At 34.2% G+C, this 26,121-nt stretch overlaps 2 protein-coding genes across 2 annotated transcripts in view; one reads left to right on the top strand and one right to left on the bottom strand.

The window, feature by feature from the left end:
* Nucleotides 1-9,240: 9,240 nt before the first annotated feature.
* LOC129222735 (UPF0739 protein C1orf74 homolog) lies at nucleotides 9,241-10,225 on the bottom strand. Its single transcript, XM_054857268.1, has one exon. The coding sequence runs from the start codon at nucleotides 10,155-10,157 to the stop codon at nucleotides 9,372-9,374; it is 786 nt and encodes a 261-aa protein (XP_054713243.1). The 5' UTR covers nucleotides 10,158-10,225; the 3' UTR covers nucleotides 9,241-9,371.
* A 336-nt stretch (nucleotides 10,226-10,561) lies between these two features.
* The window catches only part of LOC129222065 (proton myo-inositol cotransporter-like), a 154,191-nt gene continuing 138,631 nt past the window's right edge, over nucleotides 10,562-26,121 (top strand). Inside the window, 1 exon segment of the mRNA XM_054856492.1 lies at nucleotides 10,562-11,027. Within this exon segment, the coding sequence (XP_054712467.1) occupies nucleotides 10,640-11,027 (388 nt within the window). The 5' untranslated portion in view covers nucleotides 10,562-10,639.

A 26,121-nucleotide genomic window follows, 5' to 3' on the forward strand; every position in this document is an offset into this window, starting at 1 on the left:
TATTAAGACCCCCAGATCAGTAACTTTGTCTGCCTGACTAATGACTGAACCTTATAAATAATAACTTGTACACTTATTTCCATGCCCTAAATGCAGCACTTGACATTTCCCAACATTAACAGCCATACTCCATTTATCAGCCCACTCCGTAATATGATCTAGATCCTCTTGCAGCTGTTTTGCTTGTTCTTCATTATCTACAGTCCCCATAACTTTAACATCATCAACAAAACAATTCATGTTCCCAGAAATATTTTTGTGAATATCGGTCATAAAAACAATGAACAAAACAGGCCCTAACACTGATCCTTGAGGAACCCCGTTTAAAACCTCACTCCAATCAGAATATTTCCCCTTACAACTACCCTTTGTTTCCTTCCGGTCAGCCAGTTTTTTACCCAAATGAAAGTTTTCCCTCCTATTCCTATATCAGCTAATTTGCTAAGTAGAGCAACATGCGGTACCTTATCGAAAGCTTTTTTAAAATCAATGTAAACAACATCTACAGGCTTCTTATTGTCCAAAGCCATGGTAACTTTGTCATAGAAATGTAATAAATTAGTTGCAGAAGATTTGCCTTTCCTGAAACCGTACTGAAAACTAGTCAATAGATTATTAGTCTCTAGAAAATTTACTATCTTAATTTTTATCAATGTTTCAAAAATTTTGCAAACCACTGAAGTTAGACTCACAGGTCTATAATTTCCCACACTCCCTTTAGACCCTTTCTTGGGTCACTGTTCTTTTTTGATTCTAACTTCACAAAGTGTGCTTGATTGATTCAATATCTGATAAGAAAAGTTGTGATTAATTTCATTCCCTACCTCAGCTAGAACCTTCAATTTTGGAGGGAGAAAAGAAATAGTTTGCCCCAAGATCATAGCAAAATAGTAGTGTTTCCCCCATGCTGTTTTAATGTTTTCCCGTACTTTTACACATAACTAAAAATAAATCAAAGTATCAGATCATATGTCTGTCCACAGAACTGTCTTTCTACAACTTCTGGCATGCAGCTGTTTTTTTTTCTTTTCTTTTTAATTTCTGTTGTGAAGGAGAGTAATGCAATGAGATCTATACTAAAAGCAGTTTTTGATCAAACAAAATTAGCTCAATTTTGTTGAGCCTTCCATGTTGTTAAGCTTCATACCAGATTGCTTCCCCCCCCCCTATCATCCTACTTTCCAAAAAAAAAAAAAAAACTGCAAATGAGTGTGGTTCTATTTGTTTGTTTTTCATTTGTTTCTCATGAAAACTAAAAGTTTTCCCGATTTTTAGTTTTTATGATTCTTCTCCCAGTAAGCAAAATACCTTGCCTCAGTATTGCATAAAGGTTGACATGCAAGAAAAATCATCTTGCATTAATGCTGCCTCAATGTTGTTATGTTACTCCATTTATGCTGTCAGCAGGCTGCCAGCATAAATGGAGTGTATTGACTGACAAGGTGTATGCAGCATAATATCAGGAAAATATCAAGGTAGGCTGCTTTTGTAATATTGCATACGTATTGATATGACAGGATAATATCAAGATGTTGTCATGACAGCATGAAATCAAGGTCTAGGCAAGATGATCTTGCTTTTGTAATATTGCATATGTATTGATATGGCAGGAAAATGTCAGGATACATTGACATGACAGTATGAAATCAGCACGTTTGCAAGGTGTTTTATCTATTTATTTATTTGTATTATTTTCACTTTAAACTCGAGAATTAAATTTTATTCTTTAATTATTTCTGTTATTCTTCAAGATAGTTTTCTAGCCTAAGAATATTTCCTTAAAGCTGACATCTGATCCTAAATTCATATAAAGGTATTAATAGTACTCGCAATTTAATTTAAAAAATGAAAGTTTCTTCGTTTTGCTTAATACTTGACTTGTTTTTTAAATTCATGCTTCTAATTGTATTATAAAGACATAAAATGCCTAGTTAGGAATAATTCCGGAAGTTTTTATAACACATTTAAGAGTAAAGAAAGCAAAATAATAAATAAATAAATAAATACAATAAAGTACATTTCCAAATGGATGTCAGCATTGAAAATATCTCATGGACAAAACACATGAATTTATCTTAAAGAATAACATAAATAACCATTGAATAAAATTAATCTTACTGATGAGATTGAAGTGATAATACGAAATTCTGAGCTTCATGTCCTTTGTTTCAAAGTCTAGGGACAAAAAAAGTTATTTTCGGCCATTTCTAACATTGATCGCACATCGTCTGAGATATGACTTGTTTAGTACTATATTAATAAACAAATGCAGTTATCAGTCATTCATAAGTTATTCCTAAAACAATACTATTCCACACTAATAACTAAGCAACCAACTTAACGAAGCCTAAAGAACGAACGTGCAGCTCCTCTGAACCGACTGAATCGTAGTCGAAGGAGGAAGAAGTTCTAGCAATGCGAGGGACGTTGGGTAGAAAGAACTGTGCGCATGCGCAAGTATCAACGAAGGTCCACCTGTTCTATTGTGTACTAATTACCTTGACGGCGACAGCATGAAATCAATACATCTTGACAGCGTCAACATGTATGCAATGTTGTTATTGTAAGGTAATGTCAATATTGATATTTTAAGATGAATGCAATGTTGCATACATGTTGTTATTGTAATATTGCTTTTTAATCTTTATGCAGTATGAAACACGTCAATATTGACGCCGTCAGTATAATATCAAGATCTGTCAAGATTGATGCAAGAAATTTTGCTAGTAGGGCTCACTATACTGACGTTTGGCAGCTAGGGGTTTCCAATACCGAAATCCCGATCCCAGCAGGATTTTTAGCGGGATTGATCTTTTGCCGCTCATAAAATGATTATTTTCGCAAGCATCATCTGAAGTTTGAATCTTCTTCCTCATATATCTGCAAGAAGAGTGAGTAAAGGTGTGTGTCTTATATGACCAACAATGGATTTACTATTTCAGAACAAAATAAAAATAGAGTATATTTTTCTGAGAATAAATTGGTAGTCTCATTCTAAGTTTCAATTTTTATACGTTCATCAATTGAGAAAATGCGTAAAACTTATAAGCATTTTGAAAACCATCATTAAAATTTAAAATCCAGTAAATTACGCTTAAAAAATAGAGAAAGTGTTTTACATATTCTATAACCCGCTGAGTAGCCTGACTGCAATGTTGGAGCACTTCTGTAAGCTTCAGTAATATGCTCGAAATTTAAAAGTTACCAATAAGTGAACTCCAAAGAAGAAAGCAATGAAAAGTCTGACATTATTTATGTATTCGGCGCGACTATAAAACGGGTGACATAAACTTGTATGAAACACAGAATGATTTTCATGACAGTGCAGTAAGTTAAGCTGCTCAGGGGCGTGCACAGAAATTTTGCGGCCTGTCACAAATAACTTTGACAGAACCTCTTCATATTGTTTACCCCTATATTTCACTCATCATTTAAAAAATATTGGGCTGCCTTTAACCTCGAGCCCGGGCCAACAGGTGTACCTTCTCCCCCCCCCTCCTGTGCACGCCCCTGAAGCTGCTCATGTTTTTGAATTCCTCTTTAAAGTGAGAGGTATAATTGGCTAAGCCATCTAAACATTTTTACTTGGTGAAATGGGGAAATCAAACAGTATTCACCCCTTGCTGTAATGAATCAAATTCACTGATACAGTGAACAATGTTAATGAAGCAACAAAGGTTTCATCAATGCAAATGAAATTGGATACAGCAAAACACATATCCAACAGACATTGTCCGAAATTTGCAGTTCTTGAGCAAAAACCCAGCATAAGAAAAGAAAAATCTATTTCAGAAGGTGATGAAGTTAATATGGATCTTTTTCTAACTTTCCACAATTTCTTAATTTTAGTAAAACCAATTGCAGTGGAGCCAGAGCACGTGTTTTCACAAGCGCATTATTTTTACAGTAAAATTCCTTTACCATCCCATACGAGCGGCACATTTTTGCTTACCAAACGATAGTAGCTAATTAGGATCCGACTTTGTAGTGCTTTACAATTGTTGTACAGAATTCAAGATGACTACTAATTCAAGTAATAAAAGCAGTCTAAAAAGCACAACTTTTTCTCTTTCATAAAAATTTAATCTTTTTAATAAAATCAATCCCGCTGGATTGGCACTTCACAATCCCGCAGAACTGAATTTGGGACGGGATTGGAAACCCTATTGGCAGCGTCTGTTTGTTTTAGTTATTACTCCTACATACCAGCTTTTTTTTTTTTTCAAAATTTTGGAAACAGTTCTGAAGAGAAAAAAAAAAAAAAAAAGATAAAAAGTGGTGGTGCGGGGGCGGGGTTGTACTTTGTCTTGTCTTAAAGATGAACATTTACCAACTTTTAATAAGTGTTACTATTCATTTTGTTTCATTTATTTTTTTACATTTTGAAAACAGTTTAAAAAAAAATAAAACTGGTGGTGCGGGGTTCTTAACAGTTTACAAGTTCATGCCAGCCCATTTCCAGCATAGTCATGACCATCACCCAGTAGGAGAACCCCTTAATTAACTAATTTTTGTATTGGAAAGGGTTCAAAGAAGGGTAACTAAATTAGTAAGGGGACTCTCAGATTTAGATTATGATACCAGACTTAATAGGCTTAACATGTATAGCCTGGAGCAAAGGAGAGTCAGAGGGGACATGATTCAGTTATTTAAATTTATCAAAATGAAAGATGTAAATGGATTAAATTTTTGCGGGGAAAGCAGGACGAGGGGTCATTGTTTTAAGCTATTTAAATCTCAGGCTAACTTGGAAATCAGGAAAAACTACTACTTTAGCAGGGTTGTGGGCACTTGGAATAGCTTACCGGAAGAGGCGGTAATGAGCAAGGGAGTGGATAGCTTTAAGAGGGCCATTGATCTTCATTGGGGACTAATTAATTGACTAGGACCAGCCTAGCTGGGCCCAGTGCCTGTTGCTGGTCGTCACATTTGTATTTGTATTTGTATTTGTATAAATAGAATCTGAAAAATATCATTATTTCTTAAGTCAAATATTATTCAAAAATTCATAAAAATATGATCCCATTGAGATCCCAACTTTAAATTTTGCACAAACAAAAGATAAAATACACAAATTGTTTCTTGAGAGTTAAAAAAAAATCATCATATGTTTTCTGAGAAATTTTAAACCTAAATTTCGTTTTTTAAACTGAAAATTTGCATAAAATTAGTCATGTTGCATATCATATCAAATAACAACTAATGTACTTTAATATGCTTTCTATCAAATCTTTATATCTATAATTAGTAGTGAGTTATGGACCATTTTATGTTCAAGTATCCATGAAAAAAAGAGGGTTTTTCTAAAAATCAAAGTCTCATTAATAAAAAAAATAAAGAGATAAAAATCCAAACAGAAACAATCTTAGGAAGTTCATCCTGTGGTTAATAAGATAAAATTCAATATTTTGACATTGAGGAAAAAAGATGCACAAAATATGCGGCAGGGTATAATTGCACCTAATTAATTAAAATTTTTTGAACAGATAACTGGGGAGAAATGCATAGGAAATTTGGGTACTTAATTTTGCAAACCAAAAAAAAATCCTTCATTTAATCAATTCTCCCTGAATTTTGGTTAATTTTTTGAAACTCCCTGATATTTCCCTGATTAATAAAGTTCCCCGACTTTTCCCTGATCTGTTGCCACCCTGTTTTATACATTTTTGGAGGATTGTCTGCTTAATACTTTCAGTAATACACTAAACTTTTACAATAGATAGGACAGAGTGCAAACTGTGTAAGACTAATTTCCAGAAATTGGCGTAAAATTTTAAGTACAAACACAGATAAATTATTTTTAGGAGGGGCTGTAGACAAAAGGAAATGATAATTTGAAGAAAAAAATTTAAGGAGATGTTAGATTACACAAATTTGCCAACTCAGATTATTTTGATGTAAAAGGCTCCATGAACTCTTAAAGTAGTGTCGCCCGGTTCAAAGTTTTTTTCCTCTATTTCTTTCTAGCATGCTGATATTTTTTAAAACTCCTTGTTTAATTGAAAAAATAAGCTCTTCATATGAGTCTATATTTTCAACAATTTACAACTCATTTTCAATTAAACTGATGCCTTCTGACGAATTTCCAACTGTCGTTCAATTTTTGGATTGAATTGGATTTAAAGACTGAAGCTCATCAATATATTGATTGCACTTGTATGAACCAGGCTTATTACTTCAAAATTTCCCCAGGGGCAAAAGATGTACACACAATGCAAATTAGACCCCAGAAAGCAACAAAAACCATGCCCACTTATCCGTAAAAACATCAATTTTTCAAACTGGGGGAGGGGGCAGCAGTCCTTTTGTTTAAAAGTGATAATAAATATCCCTTGCAGCAGGCAAAAATTTAGAAAGTTTGGCAAAAAAAAAATGGGGGTAAGAAAAATGAATAAATATGTCTCAACCATGATTTTATCAGGGACGCAAGAGCTAAGACGGTATCAGTTTAGTCACTTTCTCCCTCTAAACAGTAGAACTCGCTTATAATGCCCTGATTTAGCGAGGACATCAGAAATATTTGGTTGTACAACCCTAAGTTTATAGGAGCCTAACTTGATTTTAAGGAGCAAATGCTCAGGGCTAAAAATGTTCAGCTATGTTCAGGGCTGCGACATCCCTATGTGCAAGGTCATGCGGTGCACGACGCCGCCAGAGTAAAAAAGGCGCCAAGCTCTATCGATCAAAAATGCTCAAAATGAAGGAAAAAAATCCTCAACTGAAAAAATAAAATTGATTATTTCAAAAAACCTAATGGTGGAGGTGAAATTAAACTGCTCATTGAAACAAGCAATCCGTCTCAGTCTATCTAAAAGGGGAAATTATTACCTTATTGTGTCTAAATATGCTATTTAGAAGCGTAATCTTTTACAATAAAAACATGCAATGCTGATTAATGCATACTTTAGCATTTTTCTTCCTAATGCGAATCGTGAAAGCTATTGAGGTATGTCTATAGTACAAAAGGCTAATCATATGAGGCGCAGCAAATTTTGCTACCCCCCATTTTGGTTCTTGCGATGAATATGTTTTATTATAATTTGTACAATATGTCTTTTTGTGATTTTAACTATTGTTCTTGATTAATCGACTTTTTCATGTTATCATACATGAAAAATACAGTAAGCTTATTTGCATATTATTTACTTATGCATAATATTTACATATTGGAAAAAATAAAAAATAAATTAGGTTAACTTTTTAGTTCTGAAAAGTAACGACTTGACCATAATTACTTGATTATTACCCTCCCCTCCCCCCTTAACTATTTGTGCATAAAGTAATAAAAGAGCTTTGGACAATTTATTTGCCTTTATTTCAATCCTTTTTTTTTTACCTTTCTTAGGCCGTGTTGAAATAAGAAAATCTTCAAAATAACTAGTCTAGATGCCTCCCACCTCTCAAAAAATTACTGATTGTCCCCAATTTGAGGAGAAAGCATCAAACACCTTGCTCTTTATTTCATTGAAGATGGTCTAAAATTGCCTTTCTGGAACTTCTATTTCAAATAACTGCCGGACTCCTAATGTTACCAAAAAAAGGTCTTCAGTTGCATTTTCAAGGCATATAATTTGAAAATTTTTCAAGGAGGGAGCCCTGGAGGAAAAGGTGCCCCCTTTTCAGGAGGTGCCTTCCTCTAACATCACCAAAGAATGACGAAAATTTAGTTTTTAAAAAGCCAATTTCAAAAAAAAATGTAAAGGGAGAACGTCTGATCCTTTTTTTCTAATACCATTATGAACATCTGAAAACTTTGTTTTTAGGACTTTAATTCCGTAACAGTGAGGAGGAACTAAATCGATCAAATCAGCCGCTGAGCAAAATTACTTTTCCAAACAGAAAAACATGGTCTATAATCACGTTTTTGACATCAATGTCGAAAAAAATTGAAGACGTTCTAGGAACTTTATCTACCTTTTACATCTCCAAAGATCGTCTAATACTGCGTTTTGAGAACTAAAATTTCGAAACATTTTCAGAGGAGAACACCTTGGAATTTCCTTCCTCCCCCTCCCATATATTACTTGTCTGCAAAACCTTCCTCCAGATGTTAAGTATATTTTCTCCGAGCGCCACTGCATAACGGCGCTCAAAAGACATTTGCACGATGGTGCCAATCAGGATTGGCACGGTCCCGACTCTGTTAATGAGAAAATATTACGTTCACCTTCATAATCGTTATAAGGGAGTTTGACTGCATCCTCTAAAACCTATACTATTCTAATTCCTAACCAAAACCCTACTTCTAACCCAACATGAACCCTAAGGGCCTAAGGGTTCAGACTAGGCTCAGATCCATCATTTAGGGGGTCATAAAGGGGCAATTACCCCCTTTTCCCCTGGCTTTAAGCAATTAATTTATATATAAGTGGGCTCAGTTTTTGTGCTTTCTTAATTAGTTTACATTATGTATATATACTTTGTTTTCACAAAACTGCATTAAATAAAATAAAAATTATTTAAATAATCACACTCCCTTATATTGCAAATACTCACAACAGCAATATTTAATGCAACAAAAGCAAATTACTAATAATAAGAAAGAACTAGCTGCGTGACCCGGCTTTGCACGGTCCACCTCGAAAATAAAAATGTCAAGTGAAGCGAGTTCAACACTCAGGCCCCCCTTAAACCAAAACAAAAAAAAAAGTCAGTGAAATTTTGCGGCAGATTGCGGAAAAAACCCCAATAAGTAAATATTTTAAATCCCCTGATTAACAGAAAAGCCTCAAAATAAAAACACGAATTTTACCTGTTCATATTTGAGAAAAAAAATGGCAACAGACCTTTCATCTCAATGATTTTCTTCATGCTATTCATTTTAATAAAAGTATTGTTGCGGAAAGTTGAGATGAAGTACTGAATAATAATTTGAATGGAGGAAAGCCTTCGAAAAATAGGGATTTGAATTTTGAAATCTAAGAGTCATAATTAAAAGTTTTTAATTGATATCTCCGCTAATTATTATCGGAGGATTATACTAAATAGCCAAACATGAAGACGGGAAGATTACGAATCCATCGATACCTGGTTCGATGGTCAGTTCACTGTCGTTTGGGAGAAGAAGCTTGGACATACATAGATACGCTCAGTTTTTAATTATATAAGATGATAAACTTATTTTGTTTGGTCAATATTACTTCAATGAATCCAAAAATAAATTCTCACATTTTATGCATGTAATTATAAAAGTTACAAAATGAAAATCATTCTTTTACTTATTTTAAAATTTCAGCAGGATACAAAAAATAAAAAAAGTAATTTTCGAGATTTAAATAATTCATTGATGAAATTATTTTTTGTCCCTTGACATATATCACATCAGAATGCAGAAAATTATCATTGTTATTGCATAAATATTAATGCACATTTTAAAGCGAGACATAGGGTAGAGTCACAGAATTTTGCATAATTTCCAGTTTGCAAAACTTTGTATCACTGCACTTTTTCAAGAGAGAGTCAAACCATTCATTCACTAAGCTTTCAGTTTTATTGGAAACATTTTCTGGAATACTGAAAGAAAATAATTCTCTAGCAGATTGGGAAACACTAGCCCCAAAGCCTGAAAAATCTGAAGAACTAAAATTGGACATGACCTTGTACACTTTGAGAGGTACCATAGATAAACAAGTAAAATCGGAATTATGGCTTTGCAAACTGTACCAGTACAAAACTGGATAACCAACAAGTACGCCGTATAATGTAGTGATGTTACATATCGGAACATCAGCATTTTTTACTTCTTTATCACAAGAATCGGGATCCGTGAGACTAGAAAGTAACGTATGAACATTTTTCATAACAGATTTCAATACTTTTGACTTTTCTTCCGCAGGAAGTATAATTGGCATGACATTTTCTTTCGATACATCAATCACCTTTACTTTTTTAGCACCTAAATTATCTAATTGAGTTTTTAAATTTTCAAATCGAGTCACGAATATTGTGTCGTTCACTAAAAAAGCATTCAAGCTTTTGCTAATTTGTCCGGAACTGTAAAGTTCATTCAAGTACAGTTTTACTTCCGATATGTCAGCTGGAAATGCGTCCCACAAATAACAAGGTTTAATTTCTTTGTCAACAGCTTGAAGATTAAAGAGTACATTTAATAGATGACGACGCGCGGATTTGCAATTCTTGAACCACTTTGAAGACATAAATAATTAAAATATAGACAAATAACAAAAAAAACATGTAACTTCCCTCTGGAAATTGGAATACGCGGCAGTGAAGAAAGTGCCAAAAACTCTGGATAAACTCTTCATCGAAGAGTTATTATTAAAAAGTTTCTCTGCCCCTTGTTTTGCATTATCTTTTTACCTTCTGTTCAAGTAGCCATCGAAAACCAAAGAAAAAAAATTTGGAAATTAAATGGAAACTTGAAAAATGTATAGAATCTTGCTATTAAATTAAAAAATAATTTTATAACAATAATAAAAAGAAAAAAAAAGGCCTTTGGGAAGAGAGCCATCTAGCGGTCGAAATGAAACATAAATATAAACGAAAGCAAAATTTGTAAACAGTAGCTCATCGTGCCTGTCAGTGGTTGGTTAGTGAATGTCTTCTTTCCTCTTTTTCCTGCTCGGCTTTTAGTTTTGTAAATATTGTTGGTCTTTGCGTACAAATTTAATTTTCCAAAATGAGTCGTGCATCAGATGCAAATGAAGAGACTTTGGTTCTGGAAAAAGAGAAAGAAGAAAATACACTTTTTGTTTATTTTGTGGCTAGCTTGTCTGCTGTGGGTGGTTTTCTTTTCGGTTATGATACAGGGGTAGTTTCAGGGGCTATGATTTTGTTGCGTGATGCTTTTAGTTTAAATTATACGATGCAAGGAGTTGTTGTCAGCGTGACAATCATTACAGCATGGATCTCTTGTTTATGCGCGGGAAGTATCACTGACAGGTGCGGCCGAAGACCCGTAATTATTACTGCTAGCCTTGTTTTTACTTTGGGATCACTTTTAATGGGTTTTTCCCAAGAAGTTGTTATGCTGATTGTTGGAAGAGTGGTTGTTGGCATTGGTATAGGTAAGTGCATATATTATTCATTCCATTTTTTCATTTATTTCTCATTGTAATTGATCCATTTTTACAGATAAGTTATCATGGACAAAAGCAGATTGCTGGCATAAAGAATAATAATAATAAATAAAAACACTTTTTGCATTCAACTGTCCCACATTGTTCAAAGGAAATTTTCAATAAAAATTGCGCATTGTTTTAGAGTCTAAAAAGCAACATGTGCAAGAAATGAAGCATATCATATCATTCTTTAATGCAAGAACTACTTGTACTGGAAAACTCTTTGGAACTCCAAAACATTAAGCAATAAGTTGTGTGTAGTACGGAATGAAATATCCAGCCGACACACAGTAAGGATTTTAATGAACCGCCTTATCAGTAGGGCTGCAGAGAGCCAAGGCCCCTTACCAGTTTGCTGTCTGGCCCTCCTTTCCCCTTATAAAAACTTTAGAAATTCGTGGTATTCAGATTCCATGTCAGGCTCTCAAAAAAGCCGGGCCCCTAGTTGTGAACAAAACTGACGTGGACTCTTGTCGACCTTGTGTAGAGAATTGGAAACGTGGTTGAAAAGTAAAAATTGCTAAATATTTCAATTTTATATTTATCAACAAGAGTATGTTCTAAAATAAGAATCTAATTCGAGAAGTGAATATATTCTTTGATACCTTCAAACTCATACTATGATTTACATATTTTAATAAAGAAATGAGTCAGGGCTGTATACAAAGGGGGAAGAGGGGTCAACCCCCTCCTCGCAAAAGTTTGGGTTGACATTTAAATGTTCCTTTATATTTAAAAATTTCCAAAAAATTTTGTTCCAAAACTCAAATGTCTCTCATATGTATATTAATTATTAATTGCATAAAACTTTCATAATAGATAACCCAACTACTTGAACATTAGCATAAATAGTGCAAAGCTCTGTATGAAAGTTTTTAAACCCTCCCAAAAATTATTTTCTGGTTATGGCCCTGAAATGAGTATAATCTGGATTCAGATGTTTTTTGAAGTTTTTTAAAATCATTGTCTAATCTTGACATTAGGTTAAATTAATTTCAATATACCTAGTGTTTACTTGGGATGGAACAAGCCCACTTTCAATAGGCAGTCAATCTTCTTTGGGGTTGATAAATTGACTAAGGCCAGCCAAGCTGGGCCCAAAACCTATTGTTGATTTTCTGTTATATTTGTGTTTGAAACTTTGGAAAGTAATTCTTTTATTTTAAATGTAAACATTAAAATTAACTCAAATCAAAGGATTTTTTTTTTAAGTTAATGAAAAATTAAAGGTTGCATTGTTTTGAAAGCTATCAAGTAGGGCAAGCCTGTCAGTTTGGTGTTTCCAGAGAAGACTTTGAAGAAATGTAAGCAGGCAAAGGGTATATACTCATTGTACCCTAACAAAACTAAACTTGGTGGCACAACAGTTTATGGAGGCCATGGACCTGCTGTGCCCATCTGAGTTTATGAGACTGAAAACTCTGGCGTGCAAGGCAGATCTGCCGTGGGCTGGTAAATGGCAGTATCTGCAGAAATGAGTTTTCAACATATTTGAAGAAACTCGTTTTGTTGTTAACTGATCAGCAAATCCCCAGGGTTTAGTTCCAGGGTTGGCAAGTTTTTGCCTTGGGCGGAAAAAGCCATGGTTTTAACCGCCCGGCAAAAATAGGTTTTTGCCAGTTTTTGCCAAAGTGGCAAAAATAGATTTTGTGTTAACAACTTACGGACAGTTTTTTTTCCTTTTATATAAAAGCAAGAGCATGAAAAGATTTTGATAAAATTTTAATTTAATTATTTTTATAGTTTAAAAAATTTAAGATTTAACTTACTTTTAAAGTTATGGAGCATTTTTACTTTTAAATTTTTAAACATTAACATAAAATTTCAGTTTGTAACATCTAAGACAAATAACTAACTTACAATGAAAATCTAATGAGCTTGTTTATTATAGCATTTTTTACAGAATACTAAATATCTATATAAATTATACTTAATCCTATTATATTCCAAAGAAAGAGGAGTGGGGCAATCCCCCCCCCCCCATCCCAAACCTTCTTAACTGACAAGCCTGCTTAAGTACTAGGGCTGTGTTGGCATAACTGACCAAATGAAATGCATGATTTCCTTGGGAAAATTGGCTCTGCTAATAATAATGTATGATGTTTTCAGAGGGGAAAAACTTTGTCTTTCCCTTGACCTACCCCATTAAAAAGGAAAAACATAATTTTGCAAAGTTTCAATAAACTTCCTTAATTGAGAAACAAATGTAAAACTTGCTCAATGTTGATAATAAATCAGTTTGTTCTAGCAGGCGTCTACAACCCAAATTCAAAATAATAGAATATTTCCCACTTTTTGGAAAAAAGTTTATTCTAACCAAATATAAGTGCAAATAAGGTATTTAAATGAACATGACCTTAAAGTGTGCTTTTCATTTCAAATATACACAACTAAAAATAATCTTAGGCAGAATATAATCCAGAAGTTTATAATTGAGTCAAAAAATTAGAATATTCAAATTAAAGGGGAAAAAACACTTTCAAAAGAAACAATATCAATACTAGAATGCGTCATTTTTTGCTGATTTCAATGCTTTAATCCTTTTTCGCATTCTACCGCCTGTTAATCGTTTCTGACACTATTTCCATACCCTCTTCAATGCGGCAACGAGCTCAAGTTTGTTGGCGGGCACCAGGTCTTGAACCGCTTTCTTTAGATTTGAAGGTGTCACAAATTCTTGATCGTATTGAGATTGGTAGAGTTGCTTGACCAGTTAAATACCAAAATTCCTCTTTCTGTTTAAAATCTACGAGTCGATTTAGAGATATGACACGGAGTAGAATGTTGCTGGAAGATAAAATGTGTCACTAAATGTGTAACTGTTGTGCCTCTGATGAAGTATCATGCAGTATTATCGATAAACAGCGAAAGTCAGGCATTGTTTTATTTTAAGATATATATAACTTCCCAATTCCAGCAGCGCTCATGCGCCCACAAACCAAGAAGGATGCTTCAAATTGAAGAGAATGTCTTACACAAGATTTCTCATACGCTTTTCTTTTTATACGTCAAACCCTAACACCTTTTTTTAAATCCCAGATATTTCAAAAAAAGATTCATCATGGAATATAATACTTTTCCAACCTTGTCGCCGCAGTTTGAGCTTCTCTTTACTCCAGGAGAGTTGTGCACGTTTCTGCTTCATGTTTACCTTTCGTCTTACATCGTAGATCCGCAATTAAAATTGCACTTTATGCAACCGTCCAAGTGTAGTTGGCGTGGATAAGATGACTATACATTCTGTCCTACACTTGTTGACGTAAGAAGCATTTTTCAGCGATTATTTTGGACAAATTACTTTAATTTAAGTTCATCTCTGCCAGGTGTTACAATTTTTCTACCTCGTTTACTTCGGTCACTTTTTAGTTAATCAGTCCTTCTATATTTATTTAAAATCTTACATACCATAATTGATTGTAAAATGTTCATTTGAATTGAGTTGTATAGTTTTTTTTTTCTAACTTTAAGAAATGATACAGTATGTAAGTTCGTTTTTTTCGTATTTATCACCTTGGCGACCCATTTAGATCAATAAAAGGCTTTTAAAAGAGCCTAAAATTATCCGGGCGCCAAGCTCCATACTTGTGACAAACAAACTATAGGATAACAGGTCTGCAAGTATTTTCTCTTCATTTTTAAATTCACATTATATGAATAGATTATTCTAATTTTTTGACCCATATAAAAAACATCTATCTATTTTTCCAATGTGTTAATGATCTATAAATTGTTAAAATAATATCTGAAAAGTGGTTTAAATTGATTTACCCATTCATGAATAACAAGTTTTAGTCTTTTTAATCTGGACGCGTTCATTTTTCTCGACTCGGGGACAAGTTTTGTTCAAACAGTTCTGACATTCTATTATTTTGAATTTGGGTTGTAGTATAGTCGTTTAGAAACGTCGCCCTAGATGGACGAGGGAGGTTGAGAAATTGACACTTTGTGGCAAAAGAGGGCTGGGTAATAAGAAATGTGACCTCACTCATTTTGATTGGGAAAAAATATAATAAATAATAAAGCTATGTTTAAGTAATATAGCATGACATATGATAAGGGGAGGGGAAAAGGTGAAGTGTGACACTTTGTGTCAAAGGGAGGAGCGGTTCATTTATGATGAAAAAAAGTGTGACATGATTTATAGACTTCAGCAGAACTGGGAAAAACTGGTAAGTTTGAGGAGGATGGGATGCTATGGGGCTGCAGCTTTACGCCATTCCCCAAAACTGAAGTAAGAATTTTGATTCTTTTGAAGTGAGTATATGCTAGTTTTTTTTTCCTTTAATTTGGTAATATTACTTTTTGGATTCAGAGGCTCAAAACTTTTACCAGTTTTGTAGTCTTTTCACTCGTTTTCATAATAGTTTCCCTCATATTTGTAACCCAAAGTAATTGAGAATATTGAAAGGTTTTTTATTAGAGACGTACCGAGTACTCGGTAACTACTCGGAACTCGGCTTACTCGGCTAATATGCCGAGTACTCGGTACTCGGCCAAATTTTGATCAGATACTCGGCCAATACCGAGTAGTTGCAAAAAATTGAATATATAATTAAATTTACAAAAAAGCTCAAGCATATATAATTTTCTGCAACCATATACAATTCAAATTTAAATTTTGAGAATAATGAAGTTTGAAATACTTCAATGGAATAAATCTTGGTTCGAATGTCTAGAAAGTTAATAAAACTTTTTTGTTAAAAATTGTGCAAATATGGAATTTTTGCTACACAAACTAAAATTAGTTATAAGATATATAAAAATACCTTAGCTTTAAAAATAAAACAACGTTAGAAGCACAGTGCAGGATCACTGCAGACACGTGTTTTGGCGTTACGAGGAATTTCTTTTTCAATGCACAAAATGTGAGCTCGTTGATTTAAAGGCATCCGGCAAAAGTCGAATTTTTTGTCGTATGCCTTTACATTTTTTAGTTCACATGTTATGCACTGAAAAGACGATCCTTGTAACACAGAAAAACGTGTCTGCAGTGTTCCTGCACATTTGTTTTTTTGCTTTTAAATATTATTTGTTTATCGAACTAGACCTATAATGAATAAATTTGTGTAATTTGTTTTAATTCCAACTTGATAAGTCATACCTTTTATTTATTCATTTTTAATTTAAAAAATATTATTTTTGCAAAATTTTGTAGTTAAATTTCAGCAGGAATTTAGTTTAAAAACTATTATATGGACAAGGAGGTCTATACTACTATTTCAATAAGTTCAAAATTCATCGATGTGTGTCGGTGGTCCTTCTTTCAACATAAATGGTACTGGGAAACTCGGCCGAGTAGTGAAAGGCCGAGTTACTCGGTAACTCGGTACTCGGCCGAGTAGTAAAAGGCCGAGTACTCGGTACTCGGCTACTCGGCCAAAGTGCTACTCGGTACGTCTCTATTTTTTATCTATTGTTCTCATACAGAGGCATTAATGCATACTGTGGATTGGCTGATTGCACTCGTTTTTACTTTCTTCTATATCTAATATATAGAAGAAAGTATTGGATTCGTGCAAATTTTCGCGTTTCGAATTTTGACGGATTCGAACGTTTTGAGGTGTGCTGAGTCCATTTCGACCATTTTTGGAAAATGTCTGTCTGTCTGTATGTGTGTGTGTATGTGTGTGTGTATGTGTGTCACGTCTGTGTGTGACCAGTTTTTTGTGGCCGCTCTACAACAAAAACTACCGCATGAAATCGAACGAAATTTGGTACACATATGTGCCCCTATGTGAACTTGTGCCCATTAGTTTTTGGCGCGAATTCCTCCAAGGGGGGTGGAGCAATGGGACGTTTTTCGAGTTACGCGTGCTTGCTATTACTCAGGAAGTAACTGGCGGAATCAAACAAAATTTGGTCCATATGTTGGTATTAACAGGAACAGGTGCTGATTCAATTTTGGTGTCAATAACTCAAACGGGGGTTGAGCTATAGAACGTTTTTTGTCGTCAATTGTGACTGCTGTATCTCAAGAAATAATGAACGGAATGAAAGAAAAATTTATCGGCAAGTAGCCCTTAGTGGGTATAAGAACTGATTTTATTTTTGTGTCAACAGCTAAAAGGGGGGTAGCGCAATCACCCGTTCTTTTTTTCCATTTTGTGTGCCCTATCTCAAGAAGTAATGCTACGTTCTGGTTGAAATTTGGAATATATGTGAATCCATATGTAAACAGGCTTTGGTTCTATTTTGACGCCGATCGCTCCAAGAGGTGTTGATTTTTTTTTTTTTTTTTTTTTTTTTTGCGAATAAAAATATTTTTATTAATGCAACAATAAGAAAGATAAATCGTAATAGATTGTCGTCTGCGTATTTCTCGTGATTTTAATTGTATGGAAATGATAGGAAATATTATCTCAATGATTTAAAATTTTGAACTGTTGCCATCTTATGTTTGTTAACAAATAAAATATTTGTAATTCATTCAAGCAAGTCTTTTAAAATAACTTTCAATTTTCGCTCTTTGCTTTGCTTTTGCAATAATTCAGACATTGGGATAGTCGTCAAGTTTTTGCATGTGTCATTTTGTTTTTGTTGGGAATATTGCTTCCTCGTCAAGCATGGGGAGGGATCAGAAAAAAAAAGAAAAATATAGAAGAAAGTTTCGTGATGGCCACAACATACTAGTTTACTTTCTTCTATATCTAATACATAGAAGAAAGTATTGGATTCGTGCAAATTTTCGAATTTCGAATTTTGACGGATTCGAACGTTTTGAGGTGTGCTGAGTCCATTTCGACTATTTTTGGAAAATGTCTGTCTGTCTGTGTGTGTGTATGTGTGTGTGTATGTATGTGTGTGTGTATGTGTGTGTGTCATGTCTGTGTGTGACCAGTTTTTTTGTATCCGCTCTACAGCGAAAACTACCGCATGAAATCGAACGAAATTTGGTACACATATGTGCCCTTATGTGAACTTGTGCCCATTGGTTTTTGGCGCGAATTCCTCCAAGGGGGGTGCAGCAATGGGACGTTTTTTGAGTTACGCGTGCTTGCTATTCCTCAGGAAGTAACTGGCGGAATCAGACAAAATTTGGTCCATATGTTGTCATTAACAGGAACAGGTGCTGATTCAATTTTGGTGTCAATAACTCAAACGGGGGTTGAGCTATAGAACGTTTTTTGTCGTCGATTGTGACTGCTGTATCTCAAGAAATAATGAACAGAATGAAAGAAAAATTTATCGGCAAGTAGTCCTTAGTGGGTATAAGAGCTGATTTTATTTTGGTGTCAACAGCTAAAAAGGGGGTAGCGCAATCGCCCGTTCTTTTTACTTTCTTCTATATCTAATATATAGAAGAAAGTATTGGATTCGTGCAAATTTTCGAATTTCGAATTTTGACGGATTCGAACGTTTTGAGGTGTGCTGAGTCCATTTCGACCATTTTTGGAAAATGTCTGTCTGTCTGTATGTGTCTGTGTATGTGTGTGTGTGTGTGTGTGTATGTGTGTCACGTCTGTGTGTGACCAGTTTTTTGTGGCCGCTCTACAACAAAAACTACCGCATGAAATCGAACGAAATTTAGTACACGTATGTGCCCCTATGTGAACTTGTGCCCATTAGTTTTTGGCGCGAATTCCTCCAAGGGGGGTGGAGCAATGGGACGTTTTTCGAGTTACGCGTGCTTGCTATTCCTCAGGAAGTAACTGGCGGAATCAAACAAAATTTGGTCCATATGTTGGTATTAACAGGAACAGGTGCTGATTCAATTTCGGTGTCAATAACTTAAACGGGGGTTGAGCTATAGAACGTTTTTGTCGTCAATTGTGACTGCTGTATCTCAAGAAATAATGAACGGAATGAAAGAAAAATTTATCGGCAAGTAGCCCTTAGTGGGTATAAGAGCTGATTTTATTTTGGTGTCAACAGCTAAAACGGGGGTAGCGCAATCGCCCGTTCTTTTTTTCCATTGTGAGTGCCCTATCTCAAGAAGTAATGCTACGTTCTGGTTGAAATTTGGAATATATGTGAATCCATATGTAAACAGGCTTTGGTTCAATTTTGACGCCAATCGCTCCAAGAGGTGTTGATTTTTTTTTTTTTTTTTTTTGCGAATAAAAATAGTTTTATTAATGCAACAATAAGAAAGATAAATCGTAATAGATTGTCGTCTGCGTATTTCTCGTGATTTTAATTGTATGGAAATGACCGGAAATATTATCTCAATGATTTAAAATTTTTAACTGTTGCCATCTTATGTTTGTTAACAAATAAAATATTTGTAATTAATTCAAGCAAGGCTTTTAAAATAACTTTCAATTTTTGCTCTTTGCTTTGCTTTTGCAATAATTCAGACATTGGGATGGTCGTCAAGTTTTTGCATGAGTAATTTTGTTTTTGTTGGGAATATTGCTTCCTCGTCAAGAATGGGGAGGGATCAGAAAAAGGAAAAATATAGAAGAAAGTTTCGTGATGGCCACAATATACTAGTTTTCCATTGTGAGTGCCCTATCTCAAGAAGTAATGCTGCGTTCTGGTTGAAATTTGGAATATATGTGAATCCATACGTAAACAGGCATTGGTTCAATTTTGACGCCAATCGCTCCAAGAGGTGTTGATTTTTTTTTTTTTGAATAAAAATAGCTTTATTAATGCAACAATAAGAAAGATAAATCGTAATAGATTGTCGTCTGCGTATTTCTCGTGATTTTAATTGAATGGAAATGATCGGAAATATTATCTCAATGATTTAAAATTTTTAACTGTTGCCATCTTATGTTTGTTAACAAATAAAATATTTGTAATTAATTCAAGCAAGGCTTTTAAAATAACTTTCAATTTTCGCTCTTTGCTTTGCTTTTGCAATAATTCAGACATTGGATAGTCGTCAAGTTTTTGCATGTGTAATTTTGTTTTTGTTGGGAATATTGCTTCCTCGTCAAGCATGGGGAGGGATCAGAAAAAAAAAAAATATATAGAAGAAAGTTTCGTGATGGCCACAACATACTAGTTTTACTTGCCAGCAGTGTTTTAAAGTGTTAACTCAACTTCAGCTAGAGCTGTACGCTCATTTTATACACAATTGCATGCACTTAAATTAAATATTTTTCAAAAACATTTTTTAATATAAAACATTAAATTTTAAAAGATGAAACTGTTTTGAGATTGTGTCTGTTAAAGTTTTGAAAAAAATATTACTTTTTGTGTGTTTTAGTGAATATATAAAAAAAAAATTCAGAGTAGGAGCATGAAGGGATCAGCAGTTATAGTAAATAATGTAGAATAGTTAGGCAGAATTTTTTTTACAAATTGTTATAACCAGGGGTGCCCACATAGCGGGGGCAAGGGGCCATGGCCCAGACTGCACCATTGAAATTTTTAAGGGGGGGAAGAAGGGTTGCAGAGAGCCAAGGCGATCCCCTTGTCAGTTTTGTCGCCTGGCCCCCGCCCCCCCCCCAAAAAAAAATGATAGAAGAGAGAAAAAGGGAGGAGAAGAAAAGAAGAGGAAAAAAAAAGGGTCACAGGGGGAAGAAGAAAAAAATATCAAAACTGCTTACTTGAAAATAATTAACTCAATTATAAGTGCCACAACAGTAAATACCAAAAGAGTAAATTTTACTTTATCTTTGGGTTCCACAGTTTTTTTTTCTCCCTTTTTCTTTCTTCCTTTTTTTCTCCCTTTTTTTTCCCTCCCTTTCTTTTTTTTTTCTTTTTTTTGCGTTAGTGTCGCTGCCCCCCCCCCAAGGCCCGGGCCCCTAGTTTCCGACTAGTTCTTGACATGGCCTCTTGTCGGGCCTGAGGCGATGTCTTGAGAGATATTTTTCTCTTTTGGGAAGAAACTCTCGTTTTTTTTGGGGGGGGGGGCTTCATGATATTTAAGGGGAGTGCACCCTTACTCTTGGGAGGGATGGGCATTCCTATTATAACTGCAGTTTTATGGGAGCTAAAGAGTTGTTTAATAGCTCGTTTTGAAGAATACTGCATGCACTATATATCGCCGCCTCAGAGCAACAGTAAGACATCTAATCCCAGGAATAACACTAAGATATGATATCCTACTGTTGCCCTGAGGCGACGATATGTAACTTAAATGCTTTTCAAAAAAAAAAAAAATCTCTACAAAACAGTACTATGTATAAAACGAGCTGATGTGTGCATCACATGACTTCCTTTTTTCTCCAATTTAATGTCATTTCCCCATTATTGGCATTTTCAATGTGATTCAATAGTTTACTCTTTAAATATCACCAACACTGTGGCCAAATTAAAACCAGATTAAAAAAAAAAAAAAAACGCTAGAAAAACTTGGTGATCAAAATACTGGCGATATATCGCCAAGTGTCCGCCAAATTATAACACCACTTGAGTTTACATCGAAATTAACAATGATTTCCCCCCCCCCAAAAAAAGTAGCAAAAGACCCGTTTAGAAACACCCGAATGCAACCAAGAAAGGAGGTGCGCAACTAGACCCCACTAGGAGTCTACGTACCAAATTTCAACTTTCTAGGACATGCCGTTCTTGAGTTCTGCGACACACATAAGTACATACAGACGTCACGAGAAAACTAGGGTTTCCAATCCCGCTCCAATCTCAGTCCCGGCGGATTTCGGGATCGTAAGGAGCCAATCCCGCGGGATTGACGTAATTCTTCTAAAAGTCAAATTTTTAATGTAAAATAGAAAAAGTTTTGCTTTATAGGAAGGACTGCTTTTGTTACATGAGTTTGTCGCTAAGTCACATCTCAATTAGCGAATATCGTTTTGTACGCAAAAGTATATTTTAAAAAAGTCCAATGCGTCTTAACAAAACATCGCTCGTATATAATGGGAAAAGATTTTTGCGCAAAAAATAATGGGGTTGAAGAAAATGCGTCATGTGGCTCCACTGCAGTTGTTTTTACTGAGAAATAATTTTGGGTATTTAGCTAAAGATCCCCACAAGCATCACAGCATTCTAAAATATAATTTTCTTTTCCTATGGGGGTCACTTAAGGGGTTCTTAATGATGAACTTCAATTTCAGACAAAAACGATGTCGGTTTGATTTGTGTATTATTCTCTCCAATTTAACTTGACTTGTTGCATCATTTACGTTGGTCTCTGCATCAGTACATGTGATTCGTTACTGCAAGGAGTGAACGCTTATTGGTTCGCAGTCTCAGTAAAAGTTTTTGAATAATTTCGCTAATTTCATCGCTCACTTTAAAGAGACTATCAAAAACTGGAGCAGCTTAACGTACTGCACTGTCATGCGAGTCCTCCAGTGTTTGATCCAAGTTTCTGTCATCTCTTTTATAGTCGTACTGAATATTGCAGATTGCTCAGCTATTTTATCTTACTAATATTATATATGCGAAAGTTTGTCTGTATGGATGTATGGATGTATGGATGGATGTTTGTTACTCTTTCACGCAAAAACTACTGAACGGATTTTGATGAAACTTTACAATAATATAGCTTATGCATCAGAATAACACATAGGATAGTTTTCGTCCCGTTATGGGGGGCAAAACCCCCTTAGGGGGGCAATAAAACACAATTTTTGTAAAAATTCTCTAATATTGGGATGAAAAAATACTTGCACATATTTACATTATATGTCCATCGAAAGCTCTGATTTTTCTGCTGAAGATGGCACCTGTTCGAAATTTCTAAGTAGAATAAAAAACGAGTCATGAGTTTTTTAGATCCATGTTCGAAGGCTTTCCTCAACTCAATACAGTATTTAGTGTATCATCTCAACTCCCTGTCGATAGCGACAATTGTTGTATTGTTGACTTTCTTTGCTTTTCGTGATTGTTCAAGGCTTTTCTCAAGTCAAATCTTGAAGTAAGATTTTTGCACAAGATTGGCAAATAATACATGATTTGGCTGATGATTTTCCATTTAAACGGAACTTTAATGTAATTAATGGTTTTTATTATTATTTATGCTGATTGAACACTTACTCATTATCCAAACAACCAGCAGATCGCCAAAATTTTTGCAGAAAGATTTCCGTAGCTGATGCATTTGGCAGTTTTTTCAACGTTGCTGTTTTTGAAGCCGAAGACTACGTCATAATGTTTCTCAGCTTTCACCATGTAAACAAAATATCGCCAATCAAAGAATTTTTAAAAGACTTTTTTTACTGTGTTAAATAATCCAGCAACTAAATTAGACAAATCCATAAATAGCACAAAAACTTCCATTAATTTTCCTTTTTGCACAATTTCAAACAATCACCAAATTGTATTACTTATTTTGGTAACATTTCGGATGAAACTGTTTAGCGCCATTTTATGGTGACCAAAAATATCTCAGCATCTGGCGACGATATCTCTGTAACGAAAATTAACATCATATCGTTTTACAAAGTAAGGAAAGAATGGGGGAGCATCATCGAAGGTACCCCGAAACGACTTTCGCAAATTCGGTAAAATCGCACCAAGAGCCACAATGATTGAAATTTCCCGAAATAACTAAAGCAAGTATAAGGGGATTACAAGCGTAGCTACTTTTTTTTAATCACTTCGTACTTCATTAGCCATACAGAGAAGGTTTTAGACTCCATGTTAAAAAAAAAGTATCAACAGATTAATCTTTTTAAATATGAGAAGATTAATTTCATGTTTTTTAAATTTGTATATGCTTAAATGTAGTGCTTTCGTTTCTAAATCAATACTACTTTGTTCTTTATACTTATTGCTATTTTAGTTTTATGGGTAAGGAAGAAACTCGATTTTTAATCACGTCAAAAAGATGTGTTTTAAATTCTTTCACTTAAAACAGAAAACAAAAGCAAGTAACGATTTTTTCTAATAATTATTACTGACCCAGGCAACGCCGGGTAATTTTGCTAGTCCAACATAATTTTTTCAAGGTATCTCCCGCATTTACATTATTAGCTTCACGGTGGCAAAGACATCGACTAGCACTTTCTACAGGTTAGAGAGTATAAATTAAAAAAGTGTCTGGTTTTTCAATGCTTTCTTCTTCGGAATAAAATATTGTGCACCTTTAGTAAATTAAAGATTTCGAGTGCATTCCTTAAGTAAGCAGAAGCGTTTCAACGCTGCATTCAGGCTTATACCAGTTGATTTTGTACTCTATGATACACTTTCTCAATTTCTTTTAAAGCCCAATTTTCTATGTTTCAATATTTAGGGATGGTTATCGAAAGGGCTTATAATTTGTACACATTTTTGCAATTGCTAAACGTATGAACCCTGAAACCTCCGAATGAGAATACCAATTTATTCCTAAAAAAATATACTATATTTTTATTGTTTTCTTGAATGATGAATCCACCGTTCATAATATGAGACAAAGTTTTCCTTCCTCTTCTTGTAGATATACAGGAAGGGGATTAAAACTTCAGATGATACTTGAAAAAATAATTCGTTTTATGGATGGTAAAAATTGGGAAACGATTGCATGGAAAAAAATGCGGGATTAGAAATCCCGCTAAATTTCCTGCGGGATTCGGAATCGGGATTGCGGGATTGGAAACCCTAGAGAAAACTCGTTGTAATTAACTCGGGAATCGTCAAAATGGATATTTCGCGTGTCTATACGTTCTTAGGCACTTATTCACGTGTGGTCGAGTCAAAAAAAAAAAAAAAAAAAAACTCAGCATTCATTCGGGGATGAGTAAAATGGAAATTAAGGTCGATTTTTGAGTGAAAATTTTTTCGCGAATACAATAGGTACTTCCTTTTTGGAAAAGGAAGTAAAAAAATTAGACAGTATTTTTTGAAAATTTTGAAACAAATGTACTTTTAATGCATTTTAATGAATATATCCAATAATTTTCAGAATGGGACCATAAAGCGTCAGCAGTTACAGCAAATTATGTAGAATACTTTTATGCAATTTTTTATTAAAAAAATTTCGTGCAGCAGTTACAGTAGCTGTAACTGCTGATCTCTTCATGGTCCGCCCCTTTTTGGGTGTGTTCATTAAATTACGTTAAAAAAAAAGTCGATTTTTGTTTTCACAATTTTTGGAAGACTATCTCAAAATATTTCATTTATTTTTAAATTATACAATTTTGTGATTTATTTATTATTATTATTATATATATATATATATTTTTTGCACTATTCGTATTTAAATTACTTATCAAACTAAAACGCTTGTAATTATCTTTAAAATAAGCTATTATACAACTCTAGCTCCAACAGAACTTGAGTTATAACGTTTTAAAGTACCTACTGCCGATAAGTTAAGCAGAAAGTTCTTTCAACGAACTTCAAAAATTAATTACGTTTCGAGTATGAATGCTAGATTTAAGAAATGTATATGCAAAATTTAAGTTGTCAAAGATGAAGATTTCTAAAAGTTACATACAGGTTTAGTTTTTTTTTTTTTTTTTTTTTGAGTGAACAGTGACCTATGAGTTTTGTGTTGGACAAAAAATGCATAATAAATTTGCTTTCATTGTTACATTCGTTTTGAGAAACGTCACTTGTAAAGTACAGAATTATTATTTTTCTACTATATTTCAGACATTTATGCATCATTAAAAAAAAGAATGAAAGAAAGAGGGGGAAAAAAAGGACTACATATAATGTTTATGGCCTAGCGGGGAAGGGAAAAAAATACTGTTCTAACATTTTCTGCAAAAATAGCATTTTCCAGGTAGAAAAGAATTTAACCTCCCGTTTCTTGCATAATTGTTATTTTCACCGTTTGTCTTATCTGTAGTTAGCATAACACTGTCATGCAAGATTGTTGTGCTGCAAAACTTAATTTAACGAATATGATCGATTCGTACTAGCTATCAATCTTTGAAGTGCAATCTTTCAGGGTAACTTTGAGCCATTGGTTAATACTTTTCTAACAAAACTTAAGAATTGATATATACAGGACAGAATTATATTAATAACATCAATTAGTGTAATGATCGAGTTTAATATAGTCCCTTCAATGTGTGTGTGTACATGTACGCATGCATGTAAGAACCGGGGGTGGAGGGGGGGAGCTTGTTTAAAGTTTGCACACTTTATTTAACTGAAAAACCCTAAAAATCAGTGTCAAAAAGATTGATTCAACAGTTCCAAAAATCACATCCTATCGCAAATTGATGGTTGAAGGGAACAACAAAGCTGTTGC

This window comes from Uloborus diversus, chromosome 5, assembly GCF_026930045.1.
Source record: "Uloborus diversus isolate 005 chromosome 5, Udiv.v.3.1, whole genome shotgun sequence".
In the NCBI taxonomy this organism is placed as follows: Eukaryota; Metazoa; Arthropoda; class Arachnida; order Araneae; family Uloboridae; genus Uloborus; species Uloborus diversus.